Below are 25,144 nucleotides of genomic sequence, written 5' to 3' on the forward strand. Positions count from 1 at the left end.
AGTATCCATGGAGGCTATGGTATAGGAGAAAGAAACGAAAGTGGAGAAAGGATTTTAGATTTTGGTTGGTCCTATGATATGATCTTAGCAAACACTTGGTTTAGGAAGAGGGAGTCTCACCTAGTAACATTTAAAAGTGGAATTAATACGAGTCAGATAGATTTTTTCCTACTTAGAAAGAAAGATAGGGGTTGTTGCATCGATTGTAAGGTTATACCGGGAGAAAGTGTAGCTACACAACATAGAGTCTTAATTTTAGATCTTAGAATTAGACAATGTCGCAAAATGGATAGACAGGATAAATAATAGAATTAAGTGATGGGCACTGAAAGGAGCTAAACAAAGAATGTTTGTAGAGCAGGTAGTTAAGGAAGTTGATTGGTGTCTCGAGGAGGATTCAGAATCAATGTGGAATAAGATAGCGGGTGGCATGAGAAAGGTGGCTAATGAGGTATTGGGTGAGTTTAAAGGCGGTGCACCGTTAGATAAGGATACATCATGGTGGGACGAGGATGTCAAATTAGCTATTAAGGTTAAAAGAGAGTGTTATAGAAATCTAAGTAAGGGTCGTGATAATGAGAATTTGGAGAAGTATATGATAGCAAAGAAGGAAGCTAAAAAAGTAGTTCGAAACGCGAGAGATAAGGTATATAAGGAGGTTTTTGATAAGTTGGATACTAAAGAGGGCGAGAATGATATTTATAGGCTTGCAAAGATGAGAGATAAAAAATCGAGGGATCTGAGTATGGTTAGATGTATCAAAGATAAAACACAAAGGGTTTTAGTCAAAGATGAGGATATTAAGGAGATATGAAAAGATTATTTTAATAAGCTATTTAATAAAAGTCATGCTCGGGATCTTGAAGACTTCTCCATTCCTTTTCATGAGATGAATCGTGACTTCATGCGCAAGATTCAAAAGAAAGAAATTGTAGACACTTTGAAGAAAATGAAATCAAGAAGGACAGTTGACTCAGATAGTATACCTATCGAGGCTTGAAAATGCTTGGGAGAGAAATGTTTAGAATGGTTGACAAATCTTTTTAACAAAATTTGGCGGACAAATAAAATGCCTAATGAGTGGAGGAAGAGTACTTTGGTGCCTCTATATAAGAATAAGGGTGATATACAAGATTGCACAAACTATCGTGGTATAAAACTCATGAGTCATACTATGTAACTTTGAGAGAGGGTAATTGAGCCTAGGTTGAGGAAGATTGTCATGATATTGGAGAATCAATTTGGTTTTATGCTTGGAAGATTAACTATGGAAGCTATACCTCTTCTTAGATAACTTATTGAGAGAAATAGAGAGAGGAACAAAGATTTGCATATGGTTTTTATTGATTTGGAGAAGGCATACGATAGAGTACTTAGAGACGTTCTCTCGTGGACAGTGATGAAGAAATGTGTTTCTCTCAAGTACATTAGTATAATTAAAGATATGCATGAAGGAGTAGTAACCAATGTCCGCACTTGTGGAGGGGTGACAACCAATTTTCCTATAACGGTTGAGTTACATCAAGGATCTGCTTTAAGCCCTTTCCTATTTGCTATAGTGATGGATGAACTTACGAGATCAATTCAAGAAAATGTGCCGTGGTTTATGTTGTTTGCTGATGATATTGTTTTGATTGATGAGTCTAGAGTTGTGATTAATGCTAAGTTAGAATTATGGAGACAAACATTGGAAGCAAGAAGTTTTAAGTTGAGTAAGAGTAAGACAAAATATATTGAATGTCGGTTTAGTAAGCAACGAAGTAGTGAAGCTTGGTGAGCAAGAAATATCGGTGGATTATTGTTTCAAATATTTGGGATCTATCATTCAAAAGTATTGAGAAATTGATGGAGATGTAAATCATAGGATAAAGGTTGGGTGGATGAAATAGAAAAGTGCAACTGGAGTGTTGTGCGATCGTAGAATGCCATTGCGGTCGAAGAGAAAGTTTTATAGGACGACTATTATGCCCGCTTTACTATATGGTACAGAATGTTGGGCTGCTAAGAGACATCATATTCAAAAAATGAGTGTAGCTGAGATGCGTATGCTTAGATGAATGTGTGAAAATACAATAAAAGATAAGATTCTAAACAAGGAGATACGTAAGAAGATAGGCGTTGCACCTATTGAAAATAATATGAGAGAGAATCGTTTACGGTGGTTTGGACATATTCGGCGAAGGCCTAATGATGCTCAAGTTAGAAGGATGGCGAAATAAAAAAAATATATTAATTAAAAGAGGTTGGGTGGGCCTAGGAAGACTTGGATAGAGATGATAGGAGAGGATATGAATGCTTTGAACTTCATCGAGGACATGACATTGGATAGAAATGATTGGAGGAGAAGGATACATGTGGAAGACCCAGAATGATTTTCTTTGTTGGTTCATATCGCCGACCCAAATTGTTTTGGGATGAAGGCGTTGTTGTTGTTGTTGTATTGTTAGGACTGCCCAAATCCAACATATGGGTCTAATAAATACGGACCCATCATTTTCTAAACGCCGCAAAAAGGTACATTTTGGTTATCAGATAGAGGAATCAAGGCATCAGTATCGTAGATGGTTAGGACTATAGCTACTGAAAGCCTTTTTACTACACGAGGAAGCTTGTTTCCAAAGCTAAAAAAAAAACGTGATAAAGTTTTGAAAAGTCATTTTTCAAAATATGGAAAACTTGATTCTTTTAGTAGGAAACCCACTTCTTAAATGGATTCCCTTTTGCTTTCTTAATGTTTTCTTATAGATTCTCGTCACTTTCTCACCTTATCAGATTCAGATTTCTCAAACTTAAAAAAATATATATAACACTTATATTTCACATGTGGAGGGCCACCAATAAAGTTTTATGAAGAAATATGGGCCTCCAATGAAATATGCCTAGGGCCTCATCTTCTCTTGAGCCGCCCTGGACTTAACCATAGTTATCAAGAAATGAAATGGATAAGAAATGAAGCTATTATGCAAGCATATGAAAGATGAAGAATAAACACACACAGAACAATTTGAAGCACAAGCTAAAGCAAATAAGAAATGACATAAAGCAAAGTATAAAATGATATAAAACCAACACGCAAGCTTATTATCAAAATTTATTTTTTGCTGAAAATGGGTTTTCCGTGTAAATATAAAAAAACGATGTCTTGCAATATGATCCACCTCTAAGTTATTAAAACCTCTTGGTCGCTCAATTCCCTTACTAGGGAGTTGCTTCAGCCTTGCAACAAAGAATGCACATCCCAAGAATGGAACTCTTGACATTTTTCAGCTTGAACACTTTACTAACTCACCTAACTAGGGGGCTCTGCTTGTCTGGTAAGAGCAGCTAGTGCTCGTCACCTTGTGTTAGAAAGGTTGCAGGTACAAAACCCATTGGTATAGTTGTATAATTGGTAGGGGTCTGCCTAACCCCACCTTGCCTTCCAAAAAAAAAAAAAAAACTCACCTAACTAGGAGTGAGGAGCCCTTGTATTGTAACTTTAAAGTGAGTCTGATCTGGTCAGTTAGATCACCAACAGCAGAAAACTGCAGAACCTCCATCCTGGATCTGACCCATTTGCATCCTTACTAAAATGCACTAAAAAAAAAGAAATTCAGAGCCCAATTACATAGCTCCCAAGTCCCATCTCTAATGTAGTTTGGAAGAGACTGCATCTGGCCACTAGGCTTGGGAAAGCTGATGGTCCAGCTTTTCTTGCAAAAGCATGATCCACAGAATGGTGCTAAACCAAGACCACCATGTTCTGAGTAAGGGGCGGTCCACATTCCACAAACATTAAAGTAGGGGTGTCAATGGATTGAATATGATCCAATCCTGACCTGTACCGGATATTACGGGGTTCGGTTTGGTTACAAAAGGAGGGTCCAATTAAATATCTGGGTTGGATCCATGTGATCCGATTATTAAATGGATTGGTTATAGTTTATGAAATTTTATATCAAACTTGGGTTCGACCTGAGTTCCCATTAAGATCCACAAATTTTTAATGTAAAAAAACTTAAAAACTAATATTTACCGGGTCTGGTTTATGTAATTCTTATCAGATCGGAGTATAATTTTCTTATTAAAATTCTGATCAGACCTGAATCCGGATCCAATACAACCATCACTACGCGAGTTTGGACCCACTCATTTTAGTGGTGGTCCGAGCCGCTGACACCCCTACTTTAAAGTGTGTGATAATGCTGCGCATTCCACTTATACTATATTAGTTTCCTAAAATACAAATATTTGCTTTTTTTTAGTTAGGTCTACGGCTTCACCAAATGGCCCAAAGTGAGATTGAAGGATCCACGTTACTTGCCCACAACAAAAGAGCTCTGCTCTGCTCATCTAATAGGGTCGGCTCATGAAAGTCACCAAGCTTAACCTTAAAGAAAGTCATGAGTTTGAAACCTATGAGTAGGGATGCACACCCAACCGAGATGGCGCCGGCTTGGTTAAAGCTCGGTTCGGGTTTGTCTGCTTCGTAAATGAGCCGAGCTTGAACTGGTGTATGAAGCTCGGACGAGCTATCAAGTCGAGCTTGAACTGGTGTATGAAGCTCGGACGAGCTATCAAGTCGAGCTTGAACGACCTGTTGAGTCAAATAAAGCTAGACAGACTCGATAAAGCTTGGTTCATTACAAACCCCATATATAATATCTTTGCAAACAATTCAGAACTGCATTGTTGTTATAATGGGTAGGGCATTAGTCTTCATTTTTTTCACTAAAAACTTTTAGTATGTATAGAATTTTTTCAGTAATAATTATCAAAAGATATGTTTTGTCTTAATGGTAGGTCCCTTGGATGTTGTTAAGGTGGTTATGGGAAACAAATCTTCCTCCACATTTTATTTTTAAATAAATCTTGTTTTAAGCTGGGCTCGAACTCAAAACTGAGCCAAGATCGAAGAGCCCAGGCTTGGCTCGTGTGCATCCCTACCTGTGAGTGCAGATCCCTTGTCATGAGGTTGAAACTAGGTGATACGATAGCCAGGTAAGCCCTCAGAGTTTTATGCTGCCAGGACAATCGTAAACAAGGCAAGCGGAGCCAGCACTACTAGGTCCATGATCTTGGGGTGGTTTGTCCGAGTAAAAAAATAAGTGATAGGATAGTTAGGTTCATATAACTAGGCGTACTCTCTAGTGGACAAGGAAAAATTGGAGGTTTGGGTATAAATAAATTTGAAGAACCATATAGGTTAATCGGTTTAGGTACAAATCCATTTAGATCCAAACTGTTTGGGTTTTAATATATAAACCCATTTTTTATTCAGGCGTAATAAATAGACCCAGACTCACTCAGTTTGGTTTGGGTTCGGGTATGGCTGAAAGTTGTAAACCCATGTGGGTTAACATGTTTAAATAAAAAAAGAGGTTCGATTTTAAATGGGTCGGGTCTTAATTAATTTCATCCTTGTTTGAGTTGGGTCTAGATATTACTAAGATCATAGACTTGTATTGTGAATTGATTTAGATATACTTTAGATCGAGTATAAATGGGTGGATATCTTTTAATGCAAATTCTGTTAGGATTTTTAACGTTTTATAGCTAGGAAAAATGTTATGGTCCAAGATGGCTTTGAGTTGGGCCGGTTCACATACATATTGCATAGAACCGTTTGGGTCAGGTATAAAACAGTTTTGGGTACGTATTGGGTTTTTGTTTGGGACAGTTCTAGTATAAGTTACATAGAACTATTAGGATCGTACAAAACAAGGGTTGGGTCCTCATATCTTGAATTGACCTAAAATGATCGTATTTTATAGTTAATTTGAAGTGTTTTCTTAAAAACCTTATAATTTTCAATATTCTCTCTATATTCAAAATCATAAATATCTCTATTTAAACAAATATTTTTACTCTTCCAACATGCCAACTTTCTCTTATACATGTGAACTTCTTCTCAAATATATAACTTTTTTTGTAAAGCAGTTTATGTTCTCAAATCTGTATCTCTTCGATCCGACGTCAAAAATTTGTCTTTTTATAGTCGTTGAAAAATTGAGACACAACCTTATAGCTTCCGTGTTTTGAGTTATAATTGAATTCCTTTTAGGGTTCTCATTTATGAGTTTCAAAACCGAAATATAAACATGCTTTTTAGATTGGAACACCTAATTATAATGGGTAGTTTCAAAGAATATTTTGACCCAGAAACCAAAAGATTTTAGAAAAACACAAAAAATAAGAAAGAAACTATACAAAATACATTTTCAACGACACTTGATTTGCTGGAAAATGATGAAAGAATACTGAGATACAATCCCAACAATATTCCTAAAATGTAAGGAAGTCGACATAAAATATATGCTAATTTGAGAAAGCTCACATAAAATATGTGCGAACTTCCTCAAGTTTGCATAAAATATATGTAGACTTGAGGAAATCCGCATATATTTCATGCAGACTTCAGAAAGTTTTCATATATTTTATGCGGACTTTATCAAATTTTAGGAACGTTGTCGAGGTTGTATCTCAGCGCCTTTTATCATTTTTCAGCAAATGAGGCATCTTTAGAAATGTATTTTTGTTTAGTTTCTTTGTTTTTTATTATATTTTTTTGAAATCCTTCATTTTTTGGATTGAGACGTCGTCTTAAATTATCCATTATTCGATTATTCTATTCTGCAGAGCATGTTTCTATTTTGATTTTAAAAATAAAAAATGTGAACCTTAAAAGAGTTTTCGAGTTATAGAGTTGTGTCTCAGCTTTTCAAGATATATAGATCTGAGAATAGAAATTATTATGCAAAAAATAATTACATATTTGAGAGAAAGTTTACATGTATAAGAAGTTCACATGTGTGAAAGGTAAAAATGTCTTTTGAAATCTAGATATTTATAATTTTGGATATAAAGAGAATATAAAAAATTATAAGATTTTTAAGAAAAAATATCAAATTAACCATACAATATGGTCATTTTTTATTTGGATCTGTCAAATTTGCATTAGTTTAGGTCCAATGGGTTGACATAAAACTGACCCAGTTAGACCCCTAGTATTTAGATGGTTGCACCTAAGGGTGTAACCAAGGTCGGTTGTAGGTCGCATCTCCTCAGACCCAAATCTGAATTTCGTCTAGAAGTTAGACCCAAACCTGACCCAATTTAATTTGGGTCTGGGTCTCGGCCCAATTATGGCTAAAAGTTAAAGACCTATATAGGTTAACGGATTTGGGTATGTATCGGAATGAGTCTTCAATATACCCATGTTTTGTTTGGATCCAAGAATTAAACCCAAACCCAACTCATTTTAATTCGGGTTCGAGTTTAGGAATGTCTGAAAAATGTAGACCCATATGGGTTGGGGGTGGGGGGGTCGGTTTCAGATTAGGTCTTGATATGATTGGAATTTTAGACCTAATTACCTGCCAATCAAAAAATATATAAATAATTGGAATCAGCTAATCATTTTGAAGATATGCTAACAAGTGAGAAGTTTATTTACTATGCTAAATAATGTAAAAATCTAAATATAAAAAGAATATCTCAATACCAAACAATCATTTTAAGTTGAAATAAAAAGACATCAGGTATATATCATATTAAAAAACACGTTCAAATTCGGATAGTGGGTGGGATTTCAGCAGGTAGAGTTCAGATCGGTTCACATATAAAACTTGTTTGGTTACATAATTTGTTTGAGTTCAGTTGGGTTCGAGTACCAAACAGGTTTTGGTTTGGGTCAGTTCAAGAATAAAATGGGTTTGAGTACATAAGCTGGTCAGGTTCTGGTCGGTTTGGTTTTACATTAGGTAGAACCGTTTGGGCCAGGTACAAAACATGGGTAGGATGTTGGGTCTTCATTTACAATACTCAAGATCCAATCCGTTTTCATTACTGGTCTACATTTTGGACCCAACCCAAACCCATGGGTCAACTAAAATTGGATGGGTTGGGTATAATGGGTTTGAAACTTTGGTTATACCTGACCCGGTTATACCCTTGGTTGCACCTATGTGATCACAAACCATGTTTAAAATATTCTTTTTTTAAAACTTAAAATTCAAGTCGGGTACGATTGAGTCACATATAGCATAGTTCAGACACAAGCATATATATTTTATTAGGACTTAATTGATATTGAATAGTATTTGGGTTGGCACTTATACATATACCAAAGAATTCCGTTTTGGATCAGATACTCGACACAGATCCAACCCATTAACAGCCCTAAGTTGCACGAATAATATATTGATGTCAATGGATTGCATTTAGTTAGTTATCAACCAAATTCGAATAAGTTTAGTTGGATTAGCTAGACCAAATAATATTCTATTATTAATTGAATCGGAATTCGGCATATGGTCATACATTCAAATCCGAATTTTATCTGAACTTGATGGATAATCCAAATCAAATTACATATAAAACTATATCTGATTGGCTAGTGGGATCCGGATTTGGTATACCTTTTTCTAACTGACCAGATCCAACCCGTTTACGTCCGCACGATATAAGGCACAGTGAGTACCGCAGTTTTTCTTTCTACATTTTTCTAGAAACATCGATAAGCTACTCAATGAGGACTTAGAAAATTTTTAAATAAAAGAGATTTTGTGGGCTAAGTTTCCTTAGGATTTCAGCAAGAGAACTAAAAGAGTTTCTCTTTTGACTTTCCAACACCTCGTGGATCGGATAAGTAGAGATGTCAATGAACCGGATTTTATCTGATATCCGACTAAATTTGATTCCTTTAATTGGGTAAGAAACATGTCCGTTTCTAATTAGATGCGGATATGATTTTTTTTTTAGGTACCGAATTTGAGAAATATTTGAATCCATTTACATGTAAAGAAGCAGATCTGGTATGAGATCTGAAACGGAATTCAAATCCGTTTGGCCAACACCCGATTAGTTCAATACAAGTGGAGAGATTTCTCATTGAAGGGTGTGAGTCAAACTTAGGCTGCAAACTGATCGGATATGGTCGGATATCCAATCTGAGTTTGGAATAGTTTTTAGTAAATGGATCCTTTAAGTAAAATCTGAATATGGGTTCGGATCTGTTCAATTGGACCAATTTCAGATTCGGGTCAGATTCGGACCACCATTTTAAGTTGGTCTAGGGTTGATCCAAATCAAAATCTGACCCGAATGCATTTTTTACATGTAAATAGCTTGTTTTCTTCTACTTTTTTCCCAGATCCAATATTTCCACATGTATTTCGGATCCAGATTTAATCAAACCTTTTCGGATCTGATCTAGATCCTGATTCAGATCTAATATTTACATATTAGATTCGGATTCGGATCTGGAAGAACCCAGCCCGAATCCGACCCGTTCACACCAAACTACTCCAAATTTTGGGGATTAAGAAACAAATATCCTAAATGAAAAGCTCCAAAATCGGGAAGATGAAAAAGATAACCAAAATGGAATCATCTTAAACCAAAATCCTTATTGCCTCAAACACCAGAGATGGCTCCCCAATCCAAATGGTCTTCACTTCCTTTTATTGTTCGTGTTCTCTTTCTCATTACCGATGTTCTTATACAGCCGTTTGAAGTAAAGGAAGCGCGTAAGACTCTCCTTATTGGCCTTCCTTTTCTTGTATAATACTATTTCAAAAAATACATCTTTCTACGATTGACCTCTGAATTTTCTCCACCTTTATGCATGAATACAAAAAGATGCGTGTATAAAATCAATAATTTGTGTGGGTGTTGTTTTACACGAAAAGTCGATGGCCACTCGCGTAAAAGATGGTCGCCCCCCCTCGTTGGTCCCTACTTGGTTTAATGGGATTTCCTCCTCCCCTGTTAGTCTCTTCACTATAACCCTATGAAGCTAACCTCCTTCAATGGAGAGAGAGAGAGAGAGAGAGAGAGAGAGAGAGAGAGTCAAGTATGGCTTTGAGCATGACTAGGACTTAATAATGATGACCACTTTGCTTTTAACAAAGAGGGGAAAGAAAAAAAAAGTTGGCTCGAAAATCCTTTTTTATCTGTGACCCACTTTTCATTGTTGGCTTCTCTCTCTATCTATCCCATTGAAAACGTTATACAAAGAGTTGGCAGTCGTTCAATTCTACTTAGTCCACTTTTTTCTTCTTTTTCTAATCGTTGGTGGTGTTAGAAGATTCCATTTGAGTTCGATAGTCTGTTATTTCATTGTGGATATTCTCTTGTGGGTGTTGGTTTTTTTTGTTCTCTTGGAGTTGTGTAATTATTATAGCGCGTTTAATTTGGTATTTCTGCTCAGGAGCGGGTGCGTTTGGTGCAATATTTAGTGGGTAGGCTTTGTGCGTGGTTGAGAGTAATCCTAAAGAAACTTCATGGCCAAACAAGGTCCTTGCTGCCATTGTGGGGTTACAAGTGAGTCTCCAATTTTCTATTTTCTTCTATTTTAAGGTGTGGACTTTATTAATGTATTTTGTTGTTGGTCTTCCTAATTCTACTTCTAGTACGCTTGAGAGTTGAAGCCCTTGAGAACATGCAGAATGGTTTACTTGTAAATGAAAGGGGCACCAGAAAAAGTTTTTATTTTGTAAGAGTTTAATCCTTAGAAATGGGATGCTTTCTTGCTCTGTTTTTGTTGCATTTTATCATTCGTCTTGACCTTTAGAGTTCAATGCTGGAAAGGAGGAACTATATATAATATTTTTCTTTCATGTTGCAGTGTGTTTTCTGTTCACTGATGAAAAACATCGTTTCTGGTCGTTATAGGATTTGACATTTGATGAGTGTTACGGTTCATGTCAAACTCTCTGTATAGATAATGATTATAGTAAGTAGTAACTCAATGCAAATTGCAAGCATCTAAAAACTTAATTTGAGGATTCCTTTTGGCATATCAAAGGACTGCTTATGTTTTCCTATTAGGCTATTACCATATCGATCAGCAAGGTTAAGTGGTCATACTTATTGTGAACCATGCGAACAAATCCAGATGGTTACTTGCACCAATTGCATTATTTCGTCAACTAAAAGAAAATGAAGAGACATCTTGTTGGGGTTTTCATCCCCCTCATGAAATGAATCACCATGTTTGTACGCTGAATCCTGCAGTCTGTCCTAATCTTTGCTGATTGCAAGTACTCTTTTCTTATTAAATAATGTTTTAGTAGTTTATAATAGGAACTTTGTAATTGTACTGCTATCATAATCTTTATAACTATTTAGCACATTGATGATGATGTAGTTAAAATTGATGCCTTGTAGCCTACTATTGACATATTTTTCGTGATGTATCGTAAGAATTTTTGCTAGTTCAGATTTTGATACCATCCCTTGTCTGTTACCCTGTTACGACACCAAGCCTTTGTTGAAGTTCAGTAAACTTCAGAAAGCTTGTTCATGTGGAACTTCTCACCCTCTGGTTGCATTTTGAAAGGAATTTTTTGTTTTTCATCATTTGGTTTTGTCAGGTGAGATTGTTCACATGAACAAGATGGTTCCTGTGTTGAAAATTCTTAATGTTATGCTAGGCTTGCTTTTGAACAGTCTTGAACTGTTATATCCTATATATTTCTCCTTATTTTTTGTTAGTTTACACTGACCCCTCTTAGGGATTTGTCATCAATTCCCTATTACTAGCTCATTCCCAAATGAGTGCTGGAGTTATTCCTCATTTATTTTTACTTGGGCCAGGAGAAAACCTACACAATTATGTCTCTGTATTGTTGTTTATAATTTTGAGTACAGCTTCTTGAAGAGATTATCTTAGAGGTTTCTCTACCTCATGTTTGCTGCTCTTCTTTTCTATAATTATGTTATGTTTGCTTGCGCCTATGTGGCATCTTGAATGTACACAATGAAGTGGATCTTGTTGTATGATGAAATTTTTAGTGTACAATAAAAGTTTGAAGCAATTTTGATCTAGTTTGAAGAAGAAAAGATGAGCATGTGAAAACAAATTTTCATTTTAAAGTCAAGTTTTGTTGCTCAATCAATGGTGCCTTGCCATTTTTATTTTTGTATCTGACTACTTGATACCACCTCCTTATAGTAATGATGGTCTAGTTTACTGAAGCTTCTTGTTATACATTCTGGAAGAATTGTTTTCCCATGTCAACAGAAAAGTTGATATGGGATTATGTATCTACAAGTTGCATTGCAACTGCTATTGATTTGTGCTGAGAATTTCTTCCATGAATCCTAAGCATCAGGAAGAAACTTCACGTTATTTGTTAACTATTTTGCTGTATCATTCTCTTGTTTGTGGAAGACTTATATATCCAAGGGTAATTGTTTATTGTAGCAGATGGATGACACCCTCATTTTTGTCATGTCCCTGATTATAGTTGGCCTGGCAGGCACTGTGTTTTAAAGATAATTTTATTCTGAAAGGCTTGGTTCAATATTTTATGTTGGACTTAGGATTGGATCCTGCATAAAATTCAAACACTTATAGTGTTTACATGCAAAACGATTGTTTTCAATTACCAGATACAACATTTCAGATCCAGATTCAGTCCTATTTCAACAGATCTCATTTGGACTGGATTCTTGATTGTCATAATGGCTTTAGGTGTCTGAAATTTGTTGCACTTGGATGCTGTCGCTTTTGGTCATCTCATTTGAACATCTCAAACATTGATAAAAGAATGTAATCCCAGTTGCTCCCTTTTTACATCCAAAAGTGGCAAACCCATGCACGTAGCTGTTACCTAGTAGCAGCCTGATCAACAACAGTTATTACTTCTAGTATATTTATCTAAAAATATGGTTGAGCTTCTACATTTAGGTTGGTTGGAATTGAAAAGTGAAAACACTATTTTTTTCTTATTCGGCAATATTCTTGAGTAGAGTTTAGCCTACCAAGAAGAACTAAATATTTAGAATAGTTTTTCAGTTGAAACTAATTATACTTGTTATCTGTCAATTGCTTTAGTTATCTATCATCTAAGTGTGTTTTTTTGATGCCCTGGAAGATTCATTAAAAAATTCCCCATTAGCTACCTAATAATAAAAACTGATTTAACCAAACAGGCACTCCACTGTGGAGGAATGGGCCACCTAACAAGCCAGTACTGTGTAATGCATGTGGATCAAGGTGGAGGACTAAGGGCTCCCTCGTAAACTATGCACCATTGCATGTTCGTGGGTTTGCATCTGTCAATCTTGAAAACAGCAACAGCTCTGGAGTGGATAGATCATTACATAAAACCAAGCCAGAAGCTCTGCATGTAACTGACCAGATTGAAGATAATCTTGAAGCTGTGCCAGAAATCCCCAAAGATGATACATGCTCAAAAAGTTCTGAACATGACACAGGCAACAGATCTGGTTCAGGATCAGGAATATCATATTCTGAGAGTTGTATACAGTTTGATGGCATAGATGGAAATGAAATCACAGGTGATCCCAGAGTAGCTTTTGTACAACTTTTTGAAGATATAGACAATGAATTTAGACCTGCATATCTGAAACACTCTTTGATCTTCCATGAGATTATATTCCAGATATCTTCATACTTGCAATATTTTCTATATTCGTCCCTTGAGAGAGTGGACATTAGATCAAGTTACAGGTTGACCTCCAATTTTCTTCTGAGAAAGGATCATCCTTTTGTCCCCTTCCGAAAATTGTTCTTCTCCCTATGATTATTCTATTGTTCTAATAATTAGTCCCAGTTAGTTGATTCTCTGTTTAAGGTCAATGCATGTGGACCATAAAGTGCATTCCAAGCATGGGTCTCTGTTAAATCACATGAACAAGAAGCTGGACATAAACACTTGGATGTATACATCAATATTTTGTGTTTTTCTTTTTACTTGAATTTTTAATAGGAATGTAATACATGCACATGCACATGCACATGCACATGCACATGCACATGCACATGCACATGCACATGCACATGCACATGCACGCACACATAACACTATCTTGTCTGGTTGGTTGGGCACAGAAAGGCCTATGGCCAACTGTATGTCAGGTATAGATGAATTTGATGACAGGGGTTGCGTTACTATACACAGATTCTACATGTCTTAAGGAGTCAATAGGTTTTATTCCTTTTAGTTATTTGAGCAATTAAATATGACCATGGATTTTGGATGCATTGAGAGAAAGCTTAATCACAGGACAGATTTTACCAGCCTTATATTTCGAATAGCTGTTGCAAGTTTGCTGTGTATATTTTTATGAATTTGTTACTAAATGTTGAGTTTCAATTGGGTTAGTAATTATGCAGCATCTGTTTTCTAGGCTTCTAGCTTTTTTTTTTGGTGTGAGGTATGTTGAACATTATAGTTTTGATATTTGAGTCTTGAGCGTTTAATTTTATGTGGTTTACACTACCTAGTATTGGTATGATATGAACTTGACATACATAAAATTAAGGGGGGCACCTATGCCTATTTGATTCCTTCTGGTTCCTTTGACTGTTATCTGTCTCAATCTGGGACATTATTCCTTCCATCTGTTGGGATATCATTTCTCACATCCCAACTACTTATCATACCGAGAATGTTTCAGATGACAAGGTTTCTCTGAGAATAATTCTATCTTCTCTATGTCTTGATCATTATAATTTGTATCATTGTTACAAATAGTAGTAGATGCACAACTATAAATTCTGCTCTTCTTTCTTTTGTCCTCTAATAATTTTTGTCTGGACAATTGGACATGTGAATTTGCTCCGTTCTTATAATGAGGATGTGATGTGCCAGACTGTTGACTGTGTTCAGGGGGTGATGCACCAGCCTATTGACTGCTCTCTTTTTTTTCATAAAATTTCTAAAAGGAATTCTTCATTAAGTTTTATGCCTTTCAGTTAAATAAATGAAGAAGAACCTTATCATGATATTTGTTAAGGGGATTCTACTTAGATGCACATGTATCTGCTGTTACTGCATGTTTACCGGCAAGCTATCACGTACTTCTACTCATTTGGTTCACTGTTTCATTTATGTTCACTTTGTAATTTTTGCTTGTCTGTGCTTCTTTTTCTTATTTGCAATTTGTGGTTCTATATAATATCTAAAGATTCTAAACCTTACTAGACTGGGGCACCTTGCTAATGGATAAGTATTGTACACTGAAAATTTAACTCTGAATGGAGAATGCTTGGACAAAGATTTTCAAATGTTTATGTATATGTTATGGAGCTCCCTGCATGGTTTTACTGTTGCACAGCCTTTGTACTTGGATTAGCTAGTTGACTAAATTAAAAACCTTATGCACCAAAGCTGGATGATAAAGTTGTTGATTAGAGATTAGTTGTTTATCCTTGCATCATGGTTAGCCTGGTTCCTTTTGATTGTTCTTTACTGTAGACCTAGAACAAGAATAGTTTCCATCATTTATTTGTCAGGAATGATATTGAGGGAAAGACATGGTATGTGTTAGGTACTGTTAATTCCAACAGGATCAAGGGAACTCCTCTATTGTAAAGCTCCTTCATCGAGTGTGTGAACATGAGTACTCCATTTTTAGCACTGTAAACCTCTGTATAAAATGATCAATAGAAAAACAACACTAAAATGACCATCTCTGATGCCCCAAGTTTATATCCATGTGATGCAGTGGTGATGCTGGCAGCGAAACACCAATCGACTGATTGCACTGATCTGATTTGGGTGGTCGAACGATATTCAGAAAAGGAGAGAAATGCCCACTGGAAATCAGTGGGCCTGCTTCTTTTTATTGAAAATAACGGATTCAATAGATAAAAGACATTAGACTGAATGAATGAAAAAAAATACGTGAACTAATGCAATAAAGAATAAACACTGATAAAGAAAACAAAGAAAAGGAACTGCTGAAGAATAAGGCTGCTGTCAGAGAAAACTGTAATTTGTCCTTCGTAAAACCCTAGGAGAGGGTTTTAACTATTCAGCTGGCGGATCCGGGTCTCGGATCCAGTCATGGACCCGAGACGAGATCCGGGTCTTCTTCTTGATGGATCTGGATCCGGGTCACAGGTCTTGGAGTAGGGCCTGGGTCCATCCTGCCCTGCATCATTCTCCCCTGGTGGGAAAGAAGTCGGCTCTGACGACTTGTTGTCTCCACAGTAAGCATATAGATCAGACATCTTAAATGTAGGAGAAAAGTGCCAAGTTTCGGGCAGCTCAAGGAGGGAAGATCGGTCAAATAGGCCCGCTAGCCGGGGCAACCCGGTCTCCTTGGTGGGAAGGAGAACTATCCTATGACCCTGAAAGACAAATGTGTACGTATTCCTACGGCCATCATGGATGGTCTTGCGGTCAAACTGCCAGGGACGTCCCAATAGGATGTGACACGCACTCATGGGCGCCACGTCACACCACACTTCATCGTGGTAATGCTTCCCCATAGAGAACCGAACTAGACAATGCAGGGTGATGGGCACCTCGTTGCCTTTCTTGAACCATGCCATTTTATAAGGTTGGGACAATTTTTCTGTTTTTAGGTTCAAGGTGGACACGACACTCTCGGACACCATATTCTCGCACGCTCCAGTATCAATGATAACATCACACGCACGCCCCTCACAGTTACACCGGGTTCTAAAAATATTATTTCATAACCATTTCGTGGGGGCCGACTCTCGGGATGTGGTCAACACATGATGGATGGTTAACAAATTTTCGATGCTGCCATCGAACTCTACGACTTTCACCTCGTCATTCCCCTCAACAAGCGACTCATCCTTGCTCTCACTATCGGACGCAGACTCAACAATGCCCTCTGCTAGGTGAGTGTTCTTATTCATGGTGGGACACTTGGACGCAATATGGCCTAACTCTTGACACCTAAAACATCGAACAATGGACTCATTGGGCTTACCCTTGGATCTGGTGTAGTACGCGGGTCCAGACTGATCGGGTTTGCTAGGGTCGACTCCTTGGGTGGACTTTGAGTCTTCTTTCCTAGGGGAGCTCGCTTCCCTGGTTGGGAAACTCAACTTGGGTTGACTGGACTGATCACTACGGGAGGTCCTATGTTCCTGCCTCCTTTTCAATTTCTCCTCTACATTCATAGCATAACTACTTGCCTGATCCAGTGACCCGACTGTGATACAACTGAAGTCGTCAGAAATAGCAGGACGGAGACCAGAAATATACCTCGTGACCTGCTGGCGGGCGGTCTCCTCGATCTGCACTCGTAGGGAAAGACGATGGAACTCCGCAGTGTAATCCGCCACGGTATTGGTGCCTTGACGCAGGGTCAGGTACTCCTTGTAGGCTCTCTCGACATGATCTGACGGCACGAACTTAGACTGCATCAACCGCTGCATCTCTTCCCAAGTTTGTACACGCTCCAATCCCTGTCGCTCCCTTGACCGCTGCATCTCAACCCACCATGTCTGCGCTAGGCCTCTCAATCGAGTAGAGGCTAGGGAGACACGACGGTGCTCAGCGACATCGTGGTAGTCGAAGAAGAATTGGACGGCATATGACCAATCAAAGAACTGCTCTGCATCGAACCGGCCTGCGAACTCTGGAAGCTCTAACTTCACCCCATACGTGGAGGGGCGCTCTGGTGCTCTCTGCTGACGGGCCTCCACCATGCCTGTAGGGTATTCATCCCAAAAAGTATCGTCCCACACTGCTCTATCATCGCGGTTCTGCTCACCTGGCTGCTGGTGTTGTGCGACTCCAATGACGTGTGGACGACGCTCAGGTCGCGCTGGTCCCTGTTGAATCTGCCTCGGTCTGGCTGGCCCATGGACGGGAGCCATCTGTGTCCCACATTTGGGGACCGGTATGACAGGTGGTCCTGCGATAGGTGGAAGGGTCGGTCGGGTCTCGGGCCCTAGGTGGGTAGAAATTGGATAGTATGGGTTTGGGTTATAGGTCGGTTTAGGATAATGGTATTGGGTAGGGTATGGTATTGGGTTTTGGATCTGGGTTGGGTTACCGGGTTGGTTCTGATTCGGGTATTTGGTTGGGTTGGTATTGGACTGAGATGACTCGCCCGACTGGATATGGATCGGGCCTAATCCTAGACTATTCGTCGGACCCAGATTTGGATAGGTTGGATCAGGAATTGAGTTGTTGGGGTAAGAGGCGTGGTTTGAACTCAATCCCCGATCCATACGATTATGGGTCTGGTTTTGACCCGGCTCAAAATCAAGCTGGAGCTCCGCCCGGGTCCGATACAAGTTTTGGTCGGTATAGGATCCATTTTGGGGTTCAAAAGTAACGGGTTGGGTCGGATTTGTAGGAAATTGCGAACCGAACCCAACTGGGTAGGCTGGATAGGAGGGTGTGAGACCCGGACCCGCTCCCGAGAACCCAAAGGGTGGTCCTCGATAACCAGGTCCGGACCCAATTAACATAGGATCCAGACCGGACCCTGAGAGGTCAGGCCCAGTCCAAGCAAAATCAGCCCCCGAACCTGCGGTTGGGTTACGACATTTCCCCCGCGCGCAGGTGCTGGGAAAGTCGACAGACCCTCCCCCGCCCGGGGTACGTCTGGTGCGACGGTTGCCTGACTGGGTAGCACAGCCGGGCCACGCGGGCCGTGCCCGCCCTGCAACCCCTGCTGCGTGGGTCGGTGCCAGGAAGGCGCACCCAAACTGCAGTTGGGGAGCCCCTCTTCAGACTGGTCCGGCATCATGCTCGGGCCACGCGTGCCGTGCCCGACCTGCAGCCCCTGCTGCGTGGGTCGGTGCCAGGCAGGCACACCCAAATGGCCACTGGGACCCCCCTCTCCCCCCAACCGAGTGGTTACCCCACTACTGGGCATCAACGGTACCTCGGGGTGGGGCGACGTGAGGTTGGCGTACCTGCGCAGCTCCCTTCCTGCATTTTCTGGTGGTGCGGCAGTCTGTACAGCTGGTTGGGCTGGATCGCCAGCCGCCGCTCCCACGAGGACGCCAGGGCTGCCGCCCCTAACCAGATCCATTTGCTGTGTAGAAGGCGTGGGAGTCGTTGCCGGTGATTCGATCCTCGCAACCCTATCTTCGACCCCATCAAGTCGGCGTGATATTCCGGCCACGTCACGGCTGATACGCAACACATTCTCTTGCATCTTCGTCATCACTTCCATCATCCGCAGCATCGGATCTGCGTTGCCGGCATCTTCCTGCTCGATCGTCGTCGCCGGATCGCCCCTCACCTCCGAAGCCATCTTGCGTACGAGGGGAAAGGCGCTGGCTCTGATACCACTTTGACGCAGTGGTGATGCTGGCAGCGAAACACCAATCGACTGATTGCACTGATCTGATTTGGGTGGTCGAACGATATTCAGAAAAGGAGAGAAATGCCCACTGGAAATCAGTGGGCCTGCTTCTTTTTATTGAAAATAACGGATTCAATAGATAAAAGACATTAGACTGAATGAATGAAAAAAAATACGTGAACTAATGCAATAAAGAATAAACACTGATAAAGAAAACAAAGAAAAGGAACTGCTGAAGAATAAGGCTGCTGTCAGAGAAAACTGTAATCTGTCCTTCGTAAAACCCTAGGAGAGGGTTTTAACTATTCAGCTGGCGGATCCGGGTCTCGGATCCAGTCATGGACCCGAGACGAGATCCGGGTCTTCTTCTTGATGGATCTGGATCCGGGTCACAGGTCTTGGAGTAGGGCCTGGGTCCATCCTGCCCTGCATCACCATGTGACAAAGAGCATCACATTCTAGACTACCACTTCACAAAATAGGATTATCATAGTATGTTGAATGACCAAGTGAATGGTGAGAGAAAAAATGAACTGCACTAGCCTCAAGTTTGTGATTGAACACATCAACTCAATATTCTTGGTGAACATATCAAATATTGGATTAGTGCCAGTGGTGATGTGGATTACATTCATGTTATATCAACAATGGCAAGAGTCTATGTTTGAACACCCTATTACCAAAGAAATGATTCTGCTGCACACCTTCAACCACAAGTGGAAGTCAGAGTCATGACAGAACTTTGGTGCTTCATTTGTATGCATCTAGAAGTCTAGCTTCATATTATCAGGCATACAATAAGAAAAGATACAGATGCATCCCTTTTGGCAATGATTAACTTAGAGAACTAGCTGACTAGGACTGGCATGCAAGGAAGAGAACATTATTTGTGAACACTGGAATGAGTTTTATGTGCATGAATATTTCTGGCCAAGTGATTTTGTAGAAAAGACGCTGAACCGGCTGGTGAGGCTATGTCCAACAACTTTTCCTTGTGCTGAATGGTGACAAAGCTATTCTTGCAAATTGGCATATCTAATTCATAGGATAGAGCACTAGGAAAATATGTGAAATGACATCTAGCAATCAGATGTGCTATTGAAATTTTTGGGAGCCTTTGTGGTTAGCAGTGTGCAGTACTTTATTATTTACTTTGTATAAGTCTAGGATTAAAACAATCCTAACACATTATTCCAAGTATAGATATTAATTTCATCATGATCAAACAAATCTCTCTATATGCTTCATCAGATACTACTAAATGGAAGAGTTTCACATTGGTTTTCACAAGCAATATCTGTTTCTTCAGAATGTGCAACAATAAGAATTATCAAGTTTGGAAGATGCGACATTCTAAGATTAGCTATAAGAGAAGATTATAAATGAAATGGAAGATTAGCCTTCACCTACAGAGTCATGGGGATATACCAGTCTTTAATTCATAAATCATATATTCTGGTTGTTTATAAAAAGCGCGAGAATGCCACCTAATGGTGTTGCATATTTTATAATATAATTAGATACTTTGTGCATATCATGTTACGGTTTTTTCTTTGATAATGAACAAATTTGGTGCCAACCTCGTAAAAAGTATGCTGTTAAGGAGTGAATCATGTGCCCTTTTTGTTATAATTCTTGTTCAGGGCTTATCCTTCTGTGATTTTACTTTTCTTTTGATAACAAAGCTGGCTGACAGCCAGTGATTCAAAATTTGAGACCTCTTGGTTAATATAGTGTAGCTACCAATCCAGCTATTGAGTTTTGAGCTGATTATGGAAAGACATTGTTCTCTCTAACTTGAAAGTGCCTAATAAATTGCTTCCAGTATGTTATTATTTTAAACAGAAAAACCCATAGTAAATCTACCCTAACATGCCTCTTGTATTGATATCACATATATTATGTTCTTACCAGCTCAAAGCAATTATGTGCTTCTTTGTTTATCTCTACTTGATCTTCTAGTTAATATGGATACAAGCTATTGCTCATATTCACTCCTACCGGTTAAGGGCACTAACATATTCGACACATGATGTTTAACTATGTTACATTCACTTTTCCCCTTAGCCGGCCCTCATAGAGAGGCACCTACTTGGGCCGACTTGGGCATTAATGTAATTCTTTGTATTCATCTGGGCAGGTGGCATGAGTGTAATTTTGGGAACTATCCAGAGTGGTTGGTTAGGCCTTAGGCTATATAAAGGCCAACCCAAAGAGTTGTACTGTTCTATGCTTGGTTTTCCATTGCTTAATGCAAATTGAGAGCAATTCCTTAGAGAATTCTCTTCTTGGAGGCTCCCCTCCTCCAAATGGGATAGGCTCTAGCTAGTTAGGCTTAATCTCCTAACTTCTGGAGATTCTCTTTTCTAACAATCCAAACCATAACCTATGTCACAGGGATTCGGCTAGCAGGGTGCCGCACCCACGTCGACGCGACTCGACGCGGGTGCGGCACCGGGTGTGTTGACCGCACCCAGGGTCATTTGTGTCCAACTTTTTTATTAATTTTTTTTTGTGCCCAATTTTTTTATTAAAAGAATTTTTTTTGTTTTGGGGGGCGCTGCCCCCCAGAGACCCCACCAGGGGAGGCCCCCCCTGAACCCGCGTCGGGGGGAGCCCCCGGACCCCCCTTTCTACAAGGGCAAAAACTTTGAATCAGGCTCTATAACTCATCAGCTCGACCCCTCCCCTGCACAAAGAGGGCGCAAGGAGGGGGCTCGACCCCTCCCCATGCAAAAATTATATATATATATATTTTGCCGCACCCCCGCACCCAAGTTTTTTGAAAGTGCCGCACCCCCGCACCCGCACCCGCACCCATGTGACATAGACCATAAGGTCCATAACCTAACAAACCCAAAACATCCCTATCTACCATCCAAACCAACCCAACTCTCCACTCTAGGCCAAATCCCCCTAGCCGGCCCTCCCATTCTCTTTAGTTTCTCTCCTCTTTCCCCTACCATCTTCCCTCCAATTCCCATTCAAACCACCATTAACCCAAGCTCAAAAAAGTGAATGTAATAAACTATGTGCTCTTATATATTTGTGAGGCGTAAGCATGTCTGTGCACTTTCAAATGAACTCATCAATGTCTTTTTGCTTTTGTCCTTGTTTCTGTCTTTGACTTTTCACCTTTGACATAACTAGCAAAATACTGTTTTCTCCTTCATGCTTTATCTACTATAAGTAAAACGTAGTAGCGATAATGTTCATCCCATAGTCACCTGTATCGTTAATGGTAATTTCTCTGTGAGGTTATTTCTCGGAGAGATTTTCAAAAGTTGATATATCTCGGGAGTTTAAAAATTTGAAAAATTATAAATAACAACAAAAAGCTAAGGAAATAATAAGGTTTGCATTATTTTTCTTTCAAAAATATAAAGAAACATTTTTTAAAGGTTTTAAAATATAAAAGAAACAAAAAAAAGGAAATGCAAACTTAAAATAAATAAATAAAGAGTTTTTTAAAAAATATCATGATAATATCGCCATAATATCACAATATTTTGTCTTCTGGTGATATTTTGAAAATATTGCAAGATATTACCTGTAATATCGGCTACCTTAATATCGGTATTTCTCACAATATTTTCAAAATATCACCGATATCTGTGACAGTGGTTCATCCTCAAGCTGGCAGAAACCTAGGATGCAAGCACGAAAGAAGATATGATGTCAGATGTGATCACCAGGTAGTATAGTTGCAGCAACTTTAACCAAAGAGTCTTGGCATCAAATCCCACCAATAACATTCCAGGAAACAAAAAGAAAAAAATAGCAGCATGATATTGCTATCTCAATCAGAGTTAGGGCAAACATATTGGTGGACTAGTTATATTTTCTGTTGTTAATCTCCATGGTATCCGACCACATCTGGTTGAATGCTTCAATATAATATCATGCTTGAATCTGTTAAGCCATTTAAATTGCTTTTAATCTTGCAAGCTTTCCATGGGAAATGAAGTTGTGATAGTGCTATTTCTTAACCATGTAAAAGTGATGCAAATTTCACATACAGAATGCAAGATAAGGATTGTTGAAATGGCAAAAAAAATGACAAGAAATAAGCCTGTGTGATTATGCTTACATACTGTGTCACTTTAACTGGAAAACTCTCCTACTGGTTTGTAAGTTGGGCTTTTAGATTGGTCAGTCTTGCCAAATTGTGAGCTCTCATTCATTGGTTTGTGTTGATACCCTTGTTTTCGTGATTCTCTTTCAGCTAATAACTTTTGAAGATCATCATGATTCTGATTGTGGTCAACATGGTTTTGCAGGTTCAGTGCAATCACATGCCTGGGACTCGCAAATTTCATCTAGAAAGAGGACAGGCCTTAAACGCCAAAGTCCATCTTCTGTCGAGAAGCTCCAGAAAGACCTCTACAATATCCTTCATGAGCAAGACTCGTCCTACCTGTCTGAATTATCAGAGGAGGTCCTGCTTTTTGAAAATGAAACTCCAATTGGTTCTGTTGAGATTGGCCTTGGAAGCATTCTGATTAGGCATCCATATTCCGCAGCGGGAGAATCAGAATCAGAAGGAAGCTCATTTCCATCTGAAAACAAACAATATATAGAAAATGAACCATACACTGGGCTGTCCTTTCTTCCTTCACAATCTCAAAATTGTGAAGTTAGTTCGACCATGGTGTCAAAAGCTAAGGTGAAACAGGCTATAGAGAACATAAAGCAACCCCAAGAAAATTATGCTAAACGGCTTGCTCTTGTGAATAAAGTTTTGTAAGCTAAATCGGGTGAGCTTGATTAACCAACACATGTATCTACGTTGCTCATTTGGAACAAAAAGCCATTGTATTTGTGTTTTGGCTGTGTGTTGTCTATGCATTCTTTGTAGTAAATGTTTTTTTTTTGGGGGAAGAATGTATTTTCTGTAAATGCTGTACTTTTCCGCTAGCATTTCTCTTGTTTGCTTAACCAGCATCACTGCATGCTTATCCAAGTGTTATTTTCAGGCAAATTGATATCCCTATAATCTGATCTATAACATATTGATTGTACCATTGTGCTTTTCTATTTCTTCAAGCTGTAACAAGCATATGGATGGGATGCAAGCTTTATAGTTCATTAGGCTTTGTAGAACTCCATGAAATAGGCTGATCATTCATCACATTCATGATACTGGCACATAAGATGTGAAATTGTGAATTTCCTCATACAATCCTGGATTAGAACTTCATTTTTTTGGGTAATCATGCTGGTGTATTTAAGGCCCCTCAGATAAGAACTGCATTAGTTGGTTGCTAAATTAATCAACTTCCACATAATGTGATCAAACATGATAGCTGAATAATTCCCAAAAGCTTGTAGTTGGATAAAAAATATTTTCCAGAGTCTTTCCCAAAAGCTTGTATTTGTAATTCATTTCATTCTTTTGTACAGTAGTCCTGAATAGCCCGAAACTGCATAGGTTGTCAATTGGGCATCCATGTATATTTGAAACTGGAAAAAGAGTTCATTCATGCTGTCTTACCGTTTGAAGAGCCTGCAACAGTTGTGTGACTGTCTGTGGTCAACTGGCATCCGTGTAGACCCAAAATCTACCGGGCCAACAACTTGGATCTAGGTCTATGTCCAACTAAATGAAACTGGGCTTTATGCTTTTAATGGTTTCACAATTTGTAATATGGGAAAAATTAGTTGTATCCTGTTGCTACTCGCATTCACTTGACTCGAATCTGATCCAGATAGAGTTTGGTATTCCATTCGCATATTTTTGTTGGGCAGAAAATCTGAACCAAATTCTTGCTTATGGGGCTGGGTCAAGTTTGATCTGGGCCATGATATGGAACATTAATCACCCCATATATATGGAAAATATTTGCTACTAATGAAGGTAAGGAACTAATGAGCTAAAAATCATAAGTGCAAGTTGTATCAACTCAATCTAACTACATAAATGTGTTCAACATAGTTTGTCTGCTAATTGAAAGCCTTGCATCGTGTTTTTCTGATGTAAAAATATGATTTTTTGAGTTATGAAGTTTTGGCATGTTGTGGGCTGTTGATTTTTGAACCCCTTTAGAAACCTAATTACTTATCATAATCACCTGATTCAAAACAAGTTTCCTACTACACA

General features: G+C 39.0%; 1 protein-coding gene across 2 annotated transcripts; it reads left to right on the forward strand.

Moving 5' to 3' along the window:
* The first annotated feature begins 9,836 nt into the window (after window positions 1-9,836).
* LOC149841279 (GATA transcription factor 26-like) lies at window positions 9,837-24,037 on the forward strand. 2 transcript variants are annotated; one of them, XM_090003738.1, is made up of 4 exons: window positions 9,837-10,117; window positions 10,193-10,305; window positions 12,922-13,290; window positions 23,325-24,037. In XM_090003738.1, the coding sequence occupies exons 2-4, from the start codon at window positions 10,266-10,268 to the stop codon at window positions 23,789-23,791; spliced, it is 876 nt and encodes a 291-aa protein (XP_089859864.1). In that variant the 5' UTR covers window positions 9,837-10,117; window positions 10,193-10,265; the 3' UTR covers window positions 23,792-24,037. The 2 variants fall into 2 exon arrangements, with proteins under 2 accessions (XP_089859864.1, XP_089859863.1); XM_090003737.1 differs by having other exon boundaries at window positions 9,837-10,000.
* Window positions 24,038-25,144: the final 1,107 nt, after the last annotated feature.

This window comes from Nuphar pumila, chromosome 4 (assembly GCF_984573655.1).
Source record: "Nuphar pumila chromosome 4, dmNupPumi1.hap1.1, whole genome shotgun sequence".
NCBI lineage: Eukaryota > Viridiplantae > Streptophyta > Magnoliopsida > Nymphaeales > Nymphaeaceae > Nuphar > Nuphar pumila.